Genomic DNA, 18,076 nt, shown 5'->3' on the forward strand with positions numbered 1-18,076 from the left:
ACACACACACACACACACACACACACACACACTTTGTGGCCATTTTGTCCCCAAAAGGAAGGCCAATCCCCACATTGTGACTTTGTATTATAGATTATGTCCCAACAAAATGAGTGATATGTATTCACATACAAACAAACACACACGGAGAAGAGAGAGAGTGTCAGAAACAGCACAGGAGAATCTGACAGTGAGTCTTCTTGGCGACCCATACACTTTTTGCAAAAAAAAGCAGTCAAAGACAGACTGACTGAAGAGATACAGCCTGTATGCAATCACAATAAAGTTATGCCGTTGATGCTCTTGACTTCTGCTGTTGCACAAATAAGGAAAACAAAGACATTCCACATGATGAAAGACGGGAACAATCTCATAGGTGAGGAGAGATCATTGGGTCTTCTAATTTTACCATTATTATATATTTACATTTGTATATTGATATCCTGTAAACACTTCTCCACATGCATGCTTTTCTTTTCCCTAATCCAAACAAAGATGTTCACCAGAAAGTACATATCTCCTTGCTCAAAAGAGATTTAACTATCAGTAATGTTGGTATACTGTATATGGATTTTTCTTTCCAATATTTAATATTTTCAAACAACAATGTCCCAGATGACCCAGATTGCGTAATGCTGGGAAGTTATTTAAATGCCTTGATATAGACAACTGTATTTGTTCAATGTGACATAGTGTGACACGGAGTGGCAGTAGCTCAGTCCGTAGGGAGTTGGGTTGGGAACCGGAGGTGCTCTTGAGCAAGGCACCGAACCCCCAACTGCTCGGGGCACCTTTACACGGGCAGCCCCCTCACGCTGACATCTCTCCCTTAGTGCATGTGTAGGTACTGAGCATGTGTGTGTAATTCAGGCCTGTGTGTAATGTGTGTAATAACAACAGAGTGTAAATTGTAATTTCCCCTTGTAAAGGATACATTACTATTACTGTTACTATAGTAATAGATACAGGTCTAGTATCCACACATAAATGCCACTGCAGGGTACAATAAGCAAACAGGTGTGAGTGATACAGGTATCCTACTGTCTTACCTTCTCCAGGGAGCCTCTAATAAGCCCTCTGCCTGCCAGCCCTGTCCGCAGTTCGAGGATGTCAATGCGTCCATCTTTGTTGAGGTCCAGCTGATCAAAGAGCTCAGCCCATTGCTTCTCCCTATCCTGGTCCGGAACAGGGGATTTTCTGTCCTGGCAGTGTGCCCAAGGGAACCAGGTCCATTTGGCTCCCATGACTGGGGCCAGTCAGAGTCAGCTGATGGGATACAGGTGGCATCAATTAAATCTCCACAGCCTGACACAGAACAGTCCTTACAAGTACTGCAGTCTTAATCTCTTAGTTGTACAGCAAATTTAAGGACTTTTCAAAAAGAAGTCTAGTAAAAAACAATCTAATCCGAACTTGTGATGTACATTTTCATTGATAAACCAGTGGTTTCCAACCCCGGGGTTCGGTGACCCCACAACAGGTCACAAGATGATTCTGAGGGGTCATTCAAAGAGAACTCCACTGATTTAACATGAATCCTTTAACACTGTCGGACTCACGACAAACAGTTGTATTAAAATGTATTAAAATGTACACAGCTGAAGCAGAGATAGTCTTTTTTTATTACACACATTCTTGTACCATGTCAAAACCTGGCACCTACATTACCCACAATGCAACTCGGCCACCAATAGTTCAGTTGGAGACTCGATTGATGCTACAGTTGGCTAATGCCAAAAGCCAAAAAAAGAGATGAGAATAATCACAGGCCGAGAATTTAATGTCAATTTAATTTTTTTCTGAAAAGTTATTTTATTCTGTAGGCTAAAGGATTATTTAATATTTTTTGGGAAATTATCCAACTAAAAAAAGGAGAAAAAAAATCATTATTACCTCAACTAGTAGATTATGCAACCAGTGATAAGAGCGCACATAGCTTTGTTTAAGGGGGCATAAAACAATAAGGTTAGGAAACCACTGATTTTGACTATGTCAGAGATTACATTATATTTGGCTGGGTTATGCTATGTTGTCCTACAACATAGGACATATGGGACAGGAAGGTACCACAGCCAATTCAATTTGAATCCATTAACTTGCTTTAGGTCAGTTTGCATTACAGGTCTGGTTAGGTAATGTATCTGTGGGTTTTTTCGTGGTGTGAACAATGTCTTGTTGTTGATTGGTCAAACATACTGGACATTGAAGTGGAGACATACAGTTTGGTAAAATAATGAGATAATTAATTAATTATTACCGATTAAACCATTCTATTCATACATTTAGCTTCCATGCACATTCATTTTAACTTGATCCTCATGCTTACTATACGTTATGGTCTAACTACAAAACATACGAGACCATTTTGTGACTCTCTCACTCACTCACTCACTGTTTATCTCCAAAGCGAGCCGCGGCCCATGGTGAGATGCAGAGGATCGGGATTTAGACGAACCAGCGGGTCCGTCCTAAAACTGGATTCGACAGCAAAAGAGCAACTCCATCTGGATTCGGCAGGTCCAGCGGGTATCTGTGTTCCCCACGATTGATCGCTCCGTCTTGTAGATTTCGCTCAGACTCTTGTTGAAGAAGCAGGAAGCGAGAGACAAACAGCCGCTTTCCCGCTGGCGAAGCCTGCTGACGTCCCAGTGTCAGATCTGTTATTCGTGTGTGTGTGTGTGTTTCTGTGTGTGGAGAATGTAGGCTGCTGGGTATGAACAGGCTGGGACACTGGAAACCATAGCTGTAAACGGTATACAGTCTATAGTTGGCGACAGCTCGTGACTTGTAGGCTATCAGCCACTTATAGGCTGTTTATTATTGATTAATACTGATAAATGATGATGGCTCTTATTTGCCCCCTGACATCATCCTCAACCATGGCTGTAGCCAGCCAGGGTTTTAGAAATACTGAGGTCATAAGTACAAGGTCCAAAAATAAAGTGTCTACATTTTTATTATTAACTTAAACATTTTGTGATATAAGTAAAACCTTAACATTCATTCATAATCAAACAGAGAGCCAATGGAGAGAAGCCAGGATTGGGGTGATCTGATGATGTCTGTTAAAGTGAGAAGCTGTGAGAAGCCTAGCTGCTGTGTTCTGAACTATAGTTGAAGGAGAGAGAAGGACTTTTGCCTGATGCCAGAAAGGAAGACGTTGCAGTAAGATATAACGCATAAATTACTTTTTTTCCAATGTCGGAGTTTGAAAGCCTGGGTTTGTGTGAAGAGAACACAACTAAACGAGAGAAGAAAAAAATACACAGAAATGGAGCAGAACAAATATAATGGTATAATTGTTGTTGCGGATATGCTGTTTTTAATGCTTGTGTTGGGTGTTTTGTCTCATTTTGCTCACAGCCTTGTCCATCAACATTTAACAGGTTTCCATCCTGCAATGCTTTGACTCTGCAGAGATGAATGATGTTGCCAGCCCACCTGCTCCTCCCTCATCACCTTATTCTCTTATGATAAACACTCTAAAAAGGTCACTGCCTTTTAAGATAATTGATGCCTGCCCACACACTCACACACAATGGAGGTTCCCCGGTTATAATTTTCCTATTATATGTGCTGACTTGCTTTCTGTCTCCTGTTGACAGGTCTACATGGCCTGTAAGCACGTACGCCACCTCTTCCATTCAGCTTCCCTCTCCACACCTGTGAGTCTAAGGGGAGCAGATTGACAGATCAGACATCAAACAGGTAGGCTATATAAGAGCAGCACACTGTAGTTTGGGAGGCTGACTGACAGACTGACTAAAATACTCAGAAGTCTTCAACCGTGTTGTATGCTCTGATCAAGTAAAGCTTGGTCTGTACATTTTACCTTTGCAGGTTTTCTCAAACTACACATCTCAATGTGTAAGGGGATCTCCTCCTTGCCCTCCTCATGCCTGGAGAAGTAAGTACGCAAATGGTTTGTCACGTTTTCTACGTAAATCAGAGATTTCCTGATAGTTTGTATTGCTAAGTGTTGTATGTGTGTTTCAGGGCAAAAGAGATGCGGGTGATGTTAAGCCATCTGGCTGAAACGCACCACAAGCACAAGTAACACTGAATCCCTTTTTTTTTGTATTAAAGTATTTAATATTATTTAAGTATTAAATGCACTTATCTGCCAGTTATCACAGTGATGCTTTTCTGTCTCACTCCTCAGAGTTCTGGATGGAAAAGCTCTTCAGGACTTGGAAACTCTGCTAAACAACAAAAGTAAGAAAGCTTTTTTTTCATACCACTTCCAAAGTCAGTTCATTGTTTCAACAACATGTACGACATCACATGAGACATTTTGACATGTCCACAGTACAGTGTAACTACAGATAAAAGTTTAAAGTATAAGTTTGCATTAAACTCATTTAGCTGCTTCAGTTCCACGGTCCTGGTATTGTGCATACTGGATCACTGTCTCAGCTTACTGGGACACTTGAATAGAGTGGAGTCATTGTTAATGTGCTTTTTAACTATTACAAGTCAAAATGTCTGCTGTTGCAATGGCCCAATACTTGTCTATATCAACTTTTCATAATTCTCTCCGTGTATAAGTATGCAAAAAAAAAGAACGCTAGCTTGCACAATAGCGCTTAAGGTATCACAATATATCTTGCAGTACTTATGGTTGTACACGTCTCTGTTTATACAAAACTAATCCTCAGAAATGTCATATTATCCTCTACAAGGTGTGATCATTTAATGCAATTACAGTGACTGAATACTACTGTGGTTAGCATTTCAATGGAACAGAATCCAATAGAAACATAAAAAACTAATTTTAAGTGACCAAAAACTATGATTCAGGATGAAAAATAACTATTATTGCCAATTTTAAAATGACACTGTAACTTTTAAAAGACAAAATTAACATTTTTCTTCTTACAAAATCAGTAGATTTCATATTAAATGTCACTTGCGTGCACATTGGATGCTGTTACTTAAAAGTTACCACTTTAATATTAAATATAAAAACATACAAATGAATCCATGTCTAATATATTGCTACTCACTCATGTACAATTTCCATGACTAAGCCACATGGAAGAGGTGCTTCTTCTCTCTTTTTCATCTCTCTCCCAGGCGGTCTGCAGGCGTTTCGTGGGTTCCTGCTTTCAGAGTTCAGTGAAGAGAACCTCGAGTTCTGGCTGGCCTGCGAGGACTACAGGCTGTCTCCTTCAAACCTGCAGAAGACCAAGTCCAGCAGCATCTACGACCAGTTTATTAACCCTGACGCTCCACAGGAGGTTGGTGGCGAGGAGAATGTGATACGTGCAGTCAGGATAAAGAGTTCAGAGCTTCTCCTGAGAGTCTGTTTTCCCCTCAGGTAAACTTAGACGCTGAGACCCGGGAAGCTCTGTTGAGTGTGACCGACTCACCGTGTGCCGACACATTCAACAAGGCTCAACAGAGAATCTACAATCTGATGGCAAAAGACTCCTTCCCGAGGTTCCTGCGCTCCCCTTATTGCATGGAGGCCATTAAAGCTTTTTAAGCTGATGAATCTGTGCTGCTTAATATATTGATTCTATTTTACTACTTATATTAACAATAAGTTTGTCTTGTGATCATTTTTCACATGGTAGTGCTGTCCTTGTGCACTGTATGCATAATGTTATCCTTATGACACAGAGTTGTAGACATAGTTAAAAAGTCTCACATAAAAAAAATCATGAAACTTACATAAAGATGCAGCTACATTGCACCTCTGGACTGCTGAGCTACAAGTGAAGTCCACAAAGGAATTCAAATAAATATCTCATAAAAGACAACCCATTGTGTGGCATTTAATGAACATTATTTTTTTTTTTAACATACATATTGTTTAAGCTCTATTTTTTCATTTAGAAGCTTGCCAAAATGGTTCTGGTACAGGCTGCTTGAGAGTGTAGTGTTGATTATTAAAAACAAACAGTGTTCAGCCTTATCACTGGCTAGTTTAGATGGTGTTTATTCAAGACAACCTGGGGCATTTTGTTTTACCAAAGTGGCTTCACTGTGACTTTTTATTCCAAAGCAACATAGTTGTGTAGTCCTGGTCACACTGCTCTGGTTATGTTCAGATATTTAAATTTAAAAATTCAAAGACCTGAACATAACCAATAACCACAGACTGTACATTAAAGGGCATTGCCAATAATTCCACACATTAATGTTTTACAAAAATAATTGTACTAAGCAGTTTGTGGCTCCAGTGGGATCTGTGCAAAATCTGATAAATTGCTCAAATTATGTGACTTAAGTCAGTACTGGTTGGGGCTAAAGACTACAAGTTTTAAAAGAAAAAAACAAAATGATGAAAAAAACAAAAAAAACGAGGCTACATTAGCATTGAGGCTACATTAGCATAACACACCTGAATGTCTGACCAAACTGTTGGTGGTCTAGCTGCATTGTGCAGGAGCCCTTCCCTGAGCCTTCATTTAGCTGAAGTCTGTTTTTTCTGAAATCGTTCAGATTATAAAATTTTCAGAAATGATCAGTGTTGGCTGTAATTTGCAAAGTGTGATACACGTCATTCTTGACAGTGACAGGTATAAGATTTGTATTTATTTACTTGTGATTATTTGTTTTCTGCACAATCATACAATGGAATAATACAAAACCTGTTTAGAGTGGTACAACCCAAAGGTCTTAAAATCATGGTTTCTTATGTTGTTTTCAATCAGGATCTTTACAACAAAAAACAAGCAAACAAATCAGAAACTTCATGCGAGTCAATACAGTCCAATGATGCCCCCTAGTGGAGATTGATGCACTTTCCATGGCTAAGTGATGCATACTACATCCAGAATGTCACTTCTCTTATTGCACACATTTCTATGTAAACAGAAAAAATAATAATTAGCATCTGTACAAGAAGGGCTCTAGCTATTTCTCCATGCCTGAAGTCAGCCAAAAAATTTAGGAATCAAAAACAACACGACAGCTGGCACGTGTCTTAAATCTGAGTCATAGGATCAATGTAGTTCACTGACCCCATGATTAAGTCTTTAAGTTTAGCACGCTTAGCCTGCGTATCAAGCCCTATTTGGAGCTGGTTCCTGGACGGGTTGCTCCTGGGTTGCCTTTACCTTCAGCCCCTTTCACCACACTCAGTGGCTTGTGGAGGGATGAGCTTGCCTTCTGGGTCACCTCCTGCTCAATCTTGTTCCGGATGGCAACCTCTAGACCCTTCAGGGAGCAGCAGAGGAGGCCATGTTAAATTTAGGTCAGCAGTCAAGCTCACTGATGTATCTGTTAGATTCTTTTATCAGATTGAAAGAGCCGGGCTGAGAGAAACTGCCACCTTTTGTTAAACATGCTCTCACCTTCTTCAACTTCTGTTGCTGAACCACTTGAGCCTTCTTTGGTGCAATTGTCCTCCCTTTACAAAAGGAAAAAAACAAAACATAACTGACCAATTTCCAAGTTTATCAAACTCAATAATAAACACACTTTGACTTAAAATCACATAGGTCTGAAATGTAATTTGTCCTAGTTACATTTTTCACTAATTAATAAGCTGTCTGGATTACCATTGCCTACCTACTAACTTCAAGGTTTATCTGTCTCTGTCATTGACCTTGTCAGTAATGTGCCATTCTTGTTAAGATACATTTGGAGTAAAAAAAATTCCTGTGACATTTGCTAGTTAAAGCTAGTAACCGATTGTATAATTACACTGTAATGTAACGTGACGCTGTCACACAACACCGTAACGTTTGTGTTACAAAAGATTAAGCTCCATTTTCCTTCTTTGTTGAGATTATATCTGGGTCAAACACCTCTATTTAGTTTGAGGAGGGTAGAATTGTGTAAAAATATTCAATTAAAGGCTTTATATAAAGTCCTTCAGGGCATTAGTTATAGAGTCACAGTAACATTCGCTTTCTCATTATACATAATAAAAAAAGGAAACAACATACAACAGAAAAGGTATTCACCGGTTTCCTTAGCAAATATCCAACATATAGGAGAGTAATCTGCTAAACAAAAGTAACGTTAGAGCTATTAAGATAACTTAAGTACTCCTTAAGTACCTGCGTCATCTGCCAAATGCTTTCAACGGTTTCCATTTAGTCCGTCGCTCAGCTTACGAACTAATACGATATTTAGAGGAAGGAGCATCATTTTTGTTAAGCCAAGACATCTTCTATGTCTTTCTGCTGGATATTGTAAATATTCAAACACAAGTCATCATAACGCATTGAGCTGTTTCCACGCAGGTCACACGTTGATGTGATTTGCCTAAAAAAATTTAAAAAAAAGTGTCCATGTGCGTCTTTCAACAACTCATTAGATAACAGATTAGATTGGTAATTCATACCTCCTTTCTTCGGTCCTTTTTGTTTGTTTTGTTGTTTTTTAGAGCCTCCTGGCCGTTGAGCTTTAAACTTCTTTGAACCTTGAGCCATTTTTGCTAACCGGAAATAGCGAAATACACGAAGAGCTGCTCTTCTTCTTTGTTATTTCAAATAGTGGATTTCTTCCCTCTTCTTCGTTGCATTACCGCCACCTACAGGGGTCTATGACATGCTAACATTATACAATGTGATTGAGGCAGACAAAAGGCAACTCATTCAATTCACTGTGGTTTTATTCTTTTTACTGTATTGATGTGAAAGAGAAATTTCTTAATTCATGACTGCACTTTACAGCATTATATTCATATACATATATATTTAAAAAAATCCAGTTTTGAACCATTTCCACATTACAAAATGAACCCAGATCAAGTGATTATCAATAACAACAATAATATACTTCCACTTAAAGAGGCCATCTGAACAACACTCCTTCCATGGTAACTGCAGGCAATACTAATCATTGAGAATACTACACAAACACCTGCTTTGATGAATTAAATCAAGGTGGAAAATTCGTGGCAAGCAGTGCTTAATTTTGGCACCTGATTGATAGGCGTGTGTTGGGCGTCTCAAGGGGAAGGTTGGTAGAACATCTTTTTTTAAACACAGTACTATATTGCTGCAGGTACAAGTGTAATCAAAAACAATTCTGCTTCAACCCACGTAACACACGAGCCTAAATCTAGGCTACTTTGGCAAACTAAAAGCACCGCCACAAATCTTTTGTCACTTTTGGTTCACGGTACAAACATTAGTGAGATGGGGAGAAGTTTAGTCCAGTTTATTTATTTTTTTACAATCTGTCAACCTGGTTTGCTGCAGCCTGGCACATTAAGTGCATACTGTATGTTCATGCATTTCAGTGTTTAAGTCCGTGTAGGCAGACGGAGAGGTAGTGTGTATGGTTGAGGAGGCCTCCCCAGTGTGGTGTACTAATGGCCTAGTCACTAGGAATCACAATGTCATGAAATAAAACAACAAACCACAGCCAAACAGTTATAATCATGATGTAGAGACAAACAAAAAATCTTGTACCTCTTAAAGATTTAGAAAGAAATAATATGTGGCGTGTCTGACTACCACAAAGTTGCTACATACGTCTGGAACACTGTCCAAATTTGCCCCTAAACACATGTTTTAATCTGTACAAAACAAAAAGAGAAAATTCAAAGTGTCTTTTACACTTGTGTGTGACCTAGAAGCATCTTTGTGAGTGAGGGTGAACAGAGGACAAATGAAGAAGTGGAAGATGAAGAAAGAAGTCAGCTTATATTACAGGAAGATATGGACAATGAGAGTAAGGATAATGGAATTGTTATAAATAACATGTTTTTTTTAAGGGTGTTTCTCTGGACCTTTCTGTGGTTCTGTTGAGTAGGTACAGTTTTTTTATATTTGTCACTTGTTTTAAATGAATACAGTTAGTGAAAAAGTCCAAAAGGGAAGTATGTGAGGTCCGAAGGGTTGTTAAGCAGGTAGACTACATATTTTGTGGCCAGGGTTGAAAGATATGGCTAGATGATACAAACCAGGGTGAAGGAAGAACTGAGTGGCTGCTTTTTTTCCCGGTCATGATGCCAGTTCACACCATTAAGCTATATTGGTGCTGCACCTGTAAGGCAGTGATCAGTGTGGGCCGCCCAGAGTCTGGCCCTGTGACATTCAGCGAGTAGGTGTGTCCAATACAGATTGAGAAATCTGGGAATTTTCTACGGAGCCACTTAGCACAACAAACGCATTGTCGGATGAATGGCCAGTAACATCTTTCACACAATCTATAACTAGCGGGTATGGGTAAATACTAGGTCACTGTCGGGTTTTAAAACTAGACTGACTAGAGAGTCAAAAAGGGTACGTGATGAAGGTAGGGCTGCAATTAATGATTAATTAATTCATACTATTTTTAATGAGAAAAATAGCAAATATTCACATTTGACCTTTCTGCTTGGAAAAAAAACATAAGCCTTAATGTTATCCAAATAGCTAATATTTTTCTGATAGAAGTCAGTCTGAAGTAAAACAGCATTTCAGTTAGGAGTAATTAATGCAAAAAAAGTCAAAACACATTCTGAACGGAGCATGAAGGCAAGAAGTGACTGAAATCTGTCCTGCCAAAAAGCAAGTTCATCTGAGTTTAATATTACATTCTGATTTTTGATGGCACCACGCTGTGTCGCAGAGCTCTCTGCAGACAGATACGTCAGTGTGGATATGACCCCACGAATCTTAAAGGAATAGTTCACCACAAAATAAAGACATTAAGTCAGCAACTACTCATCCCCACATCAAGTTTTTGATTAACTGCAGTGTGTATGGCCACACTAGATGTTCTCATATTTCTCTCTTAGACCTTTGAGTAACTAAAGTTAAAACCATCTTTTTACAGAGCTATAAAGTAAAATACAATACACGCCTTACTTGCCCTTAACACTTTCAAATACCTGCAAAATGTCCAGAGTGAGCGTCTTTAGACCTGCAATATTGCTTTTTTGGTTACTTGTGGGCAGCACAACAAGGTGTAAAACAGAACATTGTCATATTACCATCTTATAAAATTGTTAAGGCATGTTAGCAAACAGTTGCTAAGGTCCTGTGGACACAGAGCTACATAATCATTAATTTGGGGTCATGTTTGTGTCCAACCGACAAATGTAAGCCCAATATTCAGCTCTGTTTTGGTCTCCACCAACTTCCTAGGAAAATATAAACAAATAAGTCGCATACTGCGTTAGTCTGTTGTTTGGCGCTAAACAGGTAGTGTGCAGTCGTTTTACCAGAGCTTTTCCAAAACAGCGTCCTTTAAAACTAAACAAAGTTGTCAGTGCAGTGAAGACTGAATCAAAACGGTAAAGTTACCAGCTGTAAAACCAAAACAATAAGCTGAAAGAAGCTAAAACACTAAGTGAAGCTGAAGAGTGCAGTGATCATTCTATTTAGTTGAACACAACCTTCAGTGGCAAGCAGAGTTCTTTAGGAAATATTGAGTTCAACCCTTTGATTATTATTAATTTTAATTATTTTATTTTTATTTAGTAAAATGATTACCTAATTTGAAAAATAGCCTGCCATATAGGAACAAAAAGAAGCTACAACTTTATTTTGTGATTAGTTGTGATAAGTTTTGACTGACATGCAAGTGAGCAGATGACAAAACCTTTATTTTGGGGTGAACTATTACTTTAATGGCGATGCCTGTATTACAGAAATACAACAGCATAACAGACCTCTGAGATCATGGCAAAAGCTGTTATGGCAAAAATTACACAATTTCCCCCCATCTTTTTTTGTTTTGGATTTTTCAATCTTAGCGTCTTTTGCAGTATGGTGAATAATTGTATGGTGCTGAAATAACTATGGTTACACACACACACACACACACACATATATATAAATACATTATGAGAATACAAGTATGGTATGATACAATATAACTGGGAATAGCAAGATACAAACAAGGAATGAGGTATAAATACATGTATTGTCATAGGCTTCAGCTGACTAACGACTACCGATCAAGAAATTCAAAATTTTGCCGCACGGGGTAAAAAGTGAGAGTGAAATACAATTGTTAATATCACTAAAAATCTGGTCGTGAAAATGTATGAGCTAAAAATTTGGATAATTCCTCTACAAAAAAGTTTCTAGGCAAATAAATGAAATGTTAATATAACATTTTTTATGTCAAATTTAATTTTTAAACGACCACATATTTGGTTAAAATAGCAGTACCTTTGACTAGCAGGGGTTAGTTTTCTACATATGTACACACTACCAGCAAGAATATGTATTTATTTACAAGTGGGTAGCAGCATTAAAAACCATGGCTGAGAAAAAAACACTACTTTGAAATTAAATAAAACAGTCATGCCACTGAGACATTTTCCTCCATTTTCCAGTTTTTTAGTTTGTAGTTGAAGAAGTCCTGAAAAATTACTTCATAATTTTTTACCAAATAAAATGTATGGGATTGAGTTCAGCTGATCGCTATTCGTTGTCACAGAAGCCATTTAGCATGAGAAACAGGCGGCAAGAGAGAATGAAAAATGGGATGGAAAACTTAGGAAAAAGTGAAATTGTAAGACCATAGAAAACAAAGACGGACATAAAAGAAAGTGAAGTGTGCTGCTTTAATCCCTGCAGTGAATGTGTGTGTGGGTCAGTAGGAGACTGATAAACATTTTTTTTTCCTGTGTGCACCACTGACATGTGACAGGGACTGTGCATTGACCAAATTTAAATTAAAACACAACTATGAGTGTGAGTGTGTGTGAGTGTGTGTGTGTGTGTGTGTGTGTGTTCTGTGATGAAATCATGATGATGAAATGTCTTTGAGTGTGTGACGTTAAGGTGCAGTGGTGCACACGGACCAGCAGGTGGGGCTGGGTGGCTCTAGAGGGCAGTGAGGCGGCCGGTGAGTGCTGCCTGGAGCTCAGAGGGGAGGAAGACGCCCAGCTCTGTGATGATGCCTCCCGTGATGAGCTGGTGAGGGGTCACGTCAAATGCTGGGTTCCACACCTCGATACCTACAGTAAATTTAGGAATGAGTGACATGGTTAAAAACCAAGGGAGGTGATACTCTATTTCGATGGTTACTAACCTTTTTCTGTCGGTTGTACCCCAACAGCAGATGAACTTAGGTACATAGACACAGCCATTTTTTTCAACCATTTATATTTACGTTAAGCTATCTAGATGAAATATTTCTAAATTATTTTTAGCCAATTCACAAGCTACTTTAGGCTAACTATGTTAACTGTTTATTTGTTACTTTAATCCAACATATTTAACATGTTACTTTTACATAACAGTTAATCCCAACTGTTTATCCCTTTCTTTTAGCTAACTATTGTAATTGTTTATCCCTTTCTTTTAGCTAACTATTTTAACTGTTTATCCCTTACTTTTAGCTAACTATTTTAACCGTTTATCCCTTACTTTTTCTCACCTAATTCAAAAGCTATCCATTCATTTTAGATAATTTATTTTTATTCATTTTCTTTTTGTTAACATTTTTTACAGTGTATCCGTTAGTTTTACATAATTAACATTTTTACAGTTTTTGTTAATCCCCATCTTTTAGCCAAATATTTTACCCATTATCTGTTATTTTTAGCTAATTCCCCAGCTATCCATTACCTTTAGATAACAATATGAACAGTTTATTCTTCCAGCTATTTATTTTAACCACTATGCATTATATTTAGCCAATTCACCAGCTTCCCTTTACTTTAAGCCAACTATTTCAATTGTTTGTGTTACTTTAAATGAACTTTTTCAACGGTTTATCCATTTAGAGTTAAGTTTTTTATTACTTTTAGCTTACTATTTCATCAGTTTATGTATGTAAAAAGACTCTAGAAAAGCTTTGCAAATTACTCGAAAGGGGAGTATATAGTGCGTTAGCTGGGAACCATTTTCAGCTACAGATGAAAATAAATTTGGTTCTGCAGTGAGTATGGAGAGCAGCAGCACCGTGTTTGTGGGATTGACTACAGTGCCTTTGTTTAAGGTAATAAAGGAACATGTCAAAAGGTGCAACTGTGTGTTTCAATGGGATTTCAATAGCTTTTTAAAAAAAAAAAAAAAAAAAAAAAAAAACTCTTTGGCACAAAGGAATACCTTTTCACAGGCTCTGATTACAGTTAATACTTGTTAGTACAATTAGGTCATTGCTGGTCTTTTACTTTAAAATGATAGCCTTATAATAAAAAAAGAACAGTTGTGTAATTTTATTTTAAAATTTACAAGAAGGACCAAAGAAGGTTGTAAGAGAGAGAGAAGAAAATTTAACGTACAAGCACACATCCTCCTCTCTGGTGACCAGTGTGCTCATTAAATGTGTGCTTTAATTACTGTGATGTCACTGAGCACCGTTCTGCTCTGGCAACGTAATTAGCGATCAAATGTCTAAATTCAGCAATAACATTCACCTAAAACACACCGCTTTTATGGACTTTGATGCAAAAGTCCATAAGGGCTCGGGGTCGTCTCATTGTGAAACCGGCTAAGCAATAGAGTGCTTTTAAAAAAAATAAAAATAAAAAACTTTCTGAACACATTTTGGAAGTCTGCAATTCTGCAGACTTTTTGTGGGGGACCCACACTTCATAGCATGCCAATGTTAAAAATAATGACTGGGGACACCCTGATGGCCTCAGGGTTTAAGCAAAGAGATTATATATTTATTATAACCTCTTTGGTTTGGGGCGCTGAGGATGAACTGCAACATCTCTGGTTTGAATATTGCCTGGGACCTTTGTAGTATGTCATTTCCAATCTCTCTCACTCCTCATTTTCCTGTTACCTCTCTACTGCAACTGTCTAATAAAAGGCATCATAAAATTCAGAAAATCCCCCAACACAAGACATCTTAAAAAAAAAAAATTACAAGCAGATAAGAGCAAGAACTTTGTGAAATCAGTGCCCAACACTTTACTGGCAACAAACATGCCTCTGTCCCCCTTTCTCATTTGGATCCCTTGCATCATCTTTAACGCTGGCACTTACACTGCAAGTGACGTCAATTAATGTCTGTGAGGGTTCAGTGCTTAGGACATATGAACTAGGCCACGCATCTCCATCTCTCCAAGCCTGAATGTTTTCCCATCATTCTCAGTCCTTAACTGAACTCAATATTTGTACCTGTTTCTGTCATTTGATACTTTTGTGACTCCGCCTGACGCCCATACAAAAACCACCAACATCTCATATTTCTTACCCGGGGCAGCAATGGGGATTCCATTTATACTGGTGAGCTCCTCAGGGGGGCGCACTTCGATGATGATGTCCCTGCCACTCTCTAGGCTCAAGTCGCATGACGTGCTCGGTGCAGCAACATAGAATGGAATCCCATGGTGCTTTGCGGCAATGGCCAGCTGGTATGTGCCCACCTTGTTGGCAGTGTCACCATTGGCAACCACCCTGTCTGCACCGACCACCACAGCTGAGAGGGACACACAATGGAAAGACAGTTATGTGGTAAGAAAAGAGGAAAGTTTGAAACGCACGCGCTGTGGCTCAACGGTTAACTGCCATTCAGAAGGTTGGTAGTTCGGTCCCTGTCCCTGCATTCCCATGTCTAAGTGTCCTTGGGCAAGACACTAAACCCCGAGTTGCCCCTGATGCTGCGCCATTGGAGTGTAAATGTGCGTTTATCTTGAACGGCAGCCTCGGCCACAGTGTATGAATGGTGTATGGTTCCTGTACTATGTGAAAGCACTTTGGGTAGTTGTTAAGACTAGAAAAGCGCTATATAAAAACAGTCCATTTACACACCTGTGATGTTCATTTCTCTCATGGTGAGGGCTGCCATGCTGTCTGTAATAAGTGTAGCAGGGATTCCCTCTGCTACCGCCTCATAAGCCGTCAGTCTGGATCCCTGGTTGTACGGCCTCGTCTCTGTGCAGTACACACGCTTCAGCCTGCTCAGCGTGTGGAGGCTTCGCACCACACCTACACACAAACACAGACTCATAATAACAGTTACAGTGCCATCAATATTTTACCCTCTTTTCTCATTCACACCCAGGCTCCAGTCTTACCTAGTGCGGTCCCATATCCAGCAGTGGCCAGCGAGCCAGTGTTGCAGTGAGTGAGAATGGTAACAGAGTCCCTTGGAACGCCAGACAGAATGTGCTGGGCGCCATAGTTTCCGATCTTTCTATTGTCGTTGACGTCACGCTCCAGCATGTCTTCAATCCAGGCAATTACACTGTAGGGGGGGGGGGCCACAAGAGGTGGGAATTGAGAAGAGGCTCCTTCTGCCACTGTGGACTTAATGTGACCATCAATTCTGCAGTTACAATATGTCTACACATTTTTGTTTGTCCTGACTTTCTCCATTTCTCTAATCCATCATTTTTATTTAAAAGGGAAAATTTGCCACCTTTTATGTAAAATTCCTCAGTGTGGACTATTGACCTGAGAAAGCGGATCTTGTAGCTGCAAAATCTGCATCCAGTAAAGTAGTTGGATGTAAAGAAAAACTACAGACTATTTCAGCTTGGATTTCTAATGGCATCCTAAGATATGAGTGCAAAGACTGTGAAGGCCATGGATACATTTTGCTATGTTTTAGCTGACCCGGACATTCAGCCCAATGTGACTGAATGACTGTAACTGATATCAGAACCATGGCTATTTATGACATTGACAAAGAAACTGTATTAAATGTGGATTTGTCTCATCGGGAAGATAGTTGATCCGCTTCATAAGGCCCCTATATCGATCCGGCGTACTGAGTTAGTGCATCTCTACCCAGAATTTGTTGTATTGTCCCAACATGACAGCCACTATCCACCTGGATGCTATTCAACACCAACATCTCTCTCAACCCTTCACAAATGTTCTGCTTGCCTGCATGTACAACTCTAAACTGCAGACCGTTGAGCAAATGAACGCTGTAAAAATAACACTACTCAGGGTTCCTTTTTGACATTGACAATCTGAAATGACATATTATATACTATTCAAGCTTCCAATTTTCAAATTTTAGGTGATCTGATAACTTTTACAATTTTTTCACCTGACACCTGCAGCTGCTGTTGAATGAGGAAGTGCTATAGAAGCTGGCCAGCAGCTAACTTAAAAGGAACTCGCCGACTTATCGGGACTTTATCTTATTCACCGTATCCCCCAAAGTTAGACAAGTCAATACATACCCTTCTCATCTCCGTGCGTGCTGTAACTCTGTCTGACGCCCCAGCATTAGCTTAGCCTAGCAAAGATCCTGCAGGTAACTGGTTCCAACTAGCTACTACTCCCAATAAGTGACAAAATAACGCCAACATGTTCCTATTTACATGTTGTGATTTGTATAGTCACAGGGTGTACAAATAAGGTTACATGCTGCACAGCCATATTGTAACAGCATACTAACTGGGAACTATAGTCTCAGAAAGGCAAAGCACTGCTCCTTCTGCTACTTGGGCGGAGTGATTTGCTCGCAGAACCTGAGAAGCCCGGTCACGGAGCAGAGAGTTCGCCTGGCGTTTGCTCAGAATGGGAGTAATAGAGTCAACAACTACTAGAAACTAAAAGCATAGTTTACAATCATAGGTGTTTGCTGTGACAATTAACAGTGGAGATCAGGTAATACCATGATGTTTCAGAGAATTCCAATCAAAAATGCTGAACAGCTGAATCTATGGCTATACTTGCTCTGGATATGGATCCAAATACACCTGCAGCCACCTTCAAGAACCATTGTGTTTGCTCAGAGCATTTCACTGAGGATTATCATTATTATGAAAAAATAGAATTAGCCACACGGACCATGAAACATGTGCTGAAGGATACGGCCATCCCATCAAGGATCAAGTGCATCCCCTGCAGCTACGCTAAGTGTTCCGTTATGTTTTCAGAGGACTAACTACTGTAACAGTGGTAACGTTATTAACAGTATTACACGAATAGGGGGGGGTCACTACTTTTGCAGTTGTTTTCGAGCTACATTTATCCCTTGTAATGTTACTTTGTGGTCACATATGTGCTTTTTCACCCCCCCGAAAAATGAGCAGTGCTAGAGCTAAAACTCATGACTGTGGCCATTACCTTGCTAATGAATTGGATTCCACATATACACCACCAGTCCGTGTTCGTTCTGATTCTCCCCTCAACCTCAGTCTGTTCGGCATTTTGTCTGTCAGCTTCCAAAATTTGTAACTGTGTACTGTGTATTGTGGCTCAAAAATATATGGTTCTAGCTCTTGGTTTGATACCAAGTAAAAATCCTC

The 18,076-nt window shown here is 39.3% G+C and overlaps 4 protein-coding genes across 7 annotated transcripts in view; 1 reads left to right on the plus strand and 3 right to left on the minus strand.

Moving 5' to 3' along the window:
• LOC116703505 (calcium-binding mitochondrial carrier protein SCaMC-3) overlaps window positions 1–2,961 on the minus strand; it is an 11,686-nt gene extending 8,725 nt beyond the window's left edge. The window contains exons 1-2 of one of the 3 annotated variants that reach the window (XM_032538272.1): window positions 2,393–2,961; window positions 1,050–1,266 (exon numbers count right to left, since the gene is read on the minus strand). In XM_032538272.1, coding sequence (XP_032394163.1) covers window positions 1,050–1,244 — 195 coding nt within the window. In that variant the 5' untranslated portion in view covers window positions 1,245–1,266; window positions 2,393–2,961. Of the gene's footprint in view, window positions 1–1,049; window positions 1,267–2,388 lie in introns of all 3 variants that reach the window. The other 2 variants (XM_032538282.1, XM_032538291.1) reach the window with 2 other exon arrangements.
• Window positions 2,962–3,303: 342 nt separating this feature from the next.
• si:ch211-196h16.12 (regulator of G-protein signaling 5) lies at window positions 3,304–6,279 on the plus strand. The gene is made up of 6 exons (XM_032538372.1): window positions 3,304–3,708; window positions 3,841–3,907; window positions 3,997–4,053; window positions 4,163–4,215; window positions 5,077–5,240; window positions 5,321–6,279. The coding sequence occupies exons 2-6, from the start codon at window positions 3,864–3,866 to the stop codon at window positions 5,486–5,488; spliced, it is 486 nt and encodes a 161-aa protein (XP_032394263.1). The 5' UTR covers window positions 3,304–3,708; window positions 3,841–3,863; the 3' UTR covers window positions 5,489–6,279.
• Window positions 6,280–6,514: 235 nt separating this feature from the next.
• On the minus strand, window positions 6,515–8,495 carry c2h19orf53 (chromosome 2 C19orf53 homolog). The gene is made up of 3 exons (XM_032538402.1): window positions 8,303–8,495; window positions 7,305–7,360; window positions 6,515–7,167 (listed from the first exon to the last, which is right to left on the minus strand). The coding sequence occupies exons 1-3, from the start codon at window positions 8,388–8,390 to the stop codon at window positions 7,021–7,023; spliced, it is 291 nt and encodes a 96-aa protein (XP_032394293.1). The 5' UTR covers window positions 8,391–8,495; the 3' UTR covers window positions 6,515–7,020.
• Window positions 8,496–8,554: 59 nt separating this feature from the next.
• The window catches only part of mri1 (methylthioribose-1-phosphate isomerase 1), a 13,267-nt gene continuing 3,745 nt past the window's right edge, over window positions 8,555–18,076 (minus strand). For both annotated transcript variants that reach the window (XM_032538358.1, XM_032538350.1), the window contains 4 exons: window positions 15,884–16,053; window positions 15,618–15,794; window positions 15,061–15,285; window positions 8,555–12,865 (listed from right to left, as the gene is read on the minus strand). In XM_032538358.1, the coding sequence (XP_032394249.1) occupies window positions 12,732–12,865; window positions 15,061–15,285; window positions 15,618–15,794; window positions 15,884–16,053 (706 nt within the window). In that variant the 3' untranslated portion in view covers window positions 8,555–12,731. The remainder of the gene's footprint in view (window positions 12,866–15,060; window positions 15,286–15,617; window positions 15,795–15,883; window positions 16,054–18,076) is intronic.

Source organism: Etheostoma spectabile, chromosome 2 (genome assembly GCF_008692095.1).
Source record: "Etheostoma spectabile isolate EspeVRDwgs_2016 chromosome 2, UIUC_Espe_1.0, whole genome shotgun sequence".
Lineage (NCBI taxonomy): Eukaryota > Metazoa > Chordata > Actinopteri > Perciformes > Percidae > Etheostoma > Etheostoma spectabile.

What these genes read in the sequence shown, in the direction of transcription:
- si:ch211-196h16.12 (XM_032538372.1), top strand. Translation starts at nt 3,864, where the DNA reads ATGTGTAAGGGGATCTCCTCCTTGCCCTCCTCATGCCTGGAGAA. An exon ending in CCCTCCTCATGCCTGGAGAA is followed by an intron (nt 3,908 to 3,996) that starts GTAAGTACGCAA and finishes TGTGTGTTTCAG; the next exon opens with GGCAAAAGAGATGCGGGTGA. An exon ending in AACTCTGCTAAACAACAAAA is followed by an intron (nt 4,216 to 5,076) that starts GTAAGAAAGCTT and finishes TCTCTCTCCCAG; the next exon opens with GCGGTCTGCAGGCGTTTCGT.
- c2h19orf53 (XM_032538402.1), bottom strand. Translation starts at nt 8,390, where the DNA reads ATGGCTCAAGGTTCAAAGAAGTTTAAAGCTCAACGGCCAGGAGGCTCT. An exon ending in AAAAGGACCGAAGAAAGGAG is followed by an intron (nt 7,361 to 8,302) that starts GTATGAATTACC and finishes CCTTTTGTAAAG; the next exon opens with GGAGGACAATTGCACCAAAG. An exon ending in AGCAACAGAAGTTGAAGAAG is followed by an intron (nt 7,168 to 7,304) that starts GTGAGAGCATGT and finishes TGCTCCCTGAAG; the next exon opens with GGTCTAGAGGTTGCCATCCG.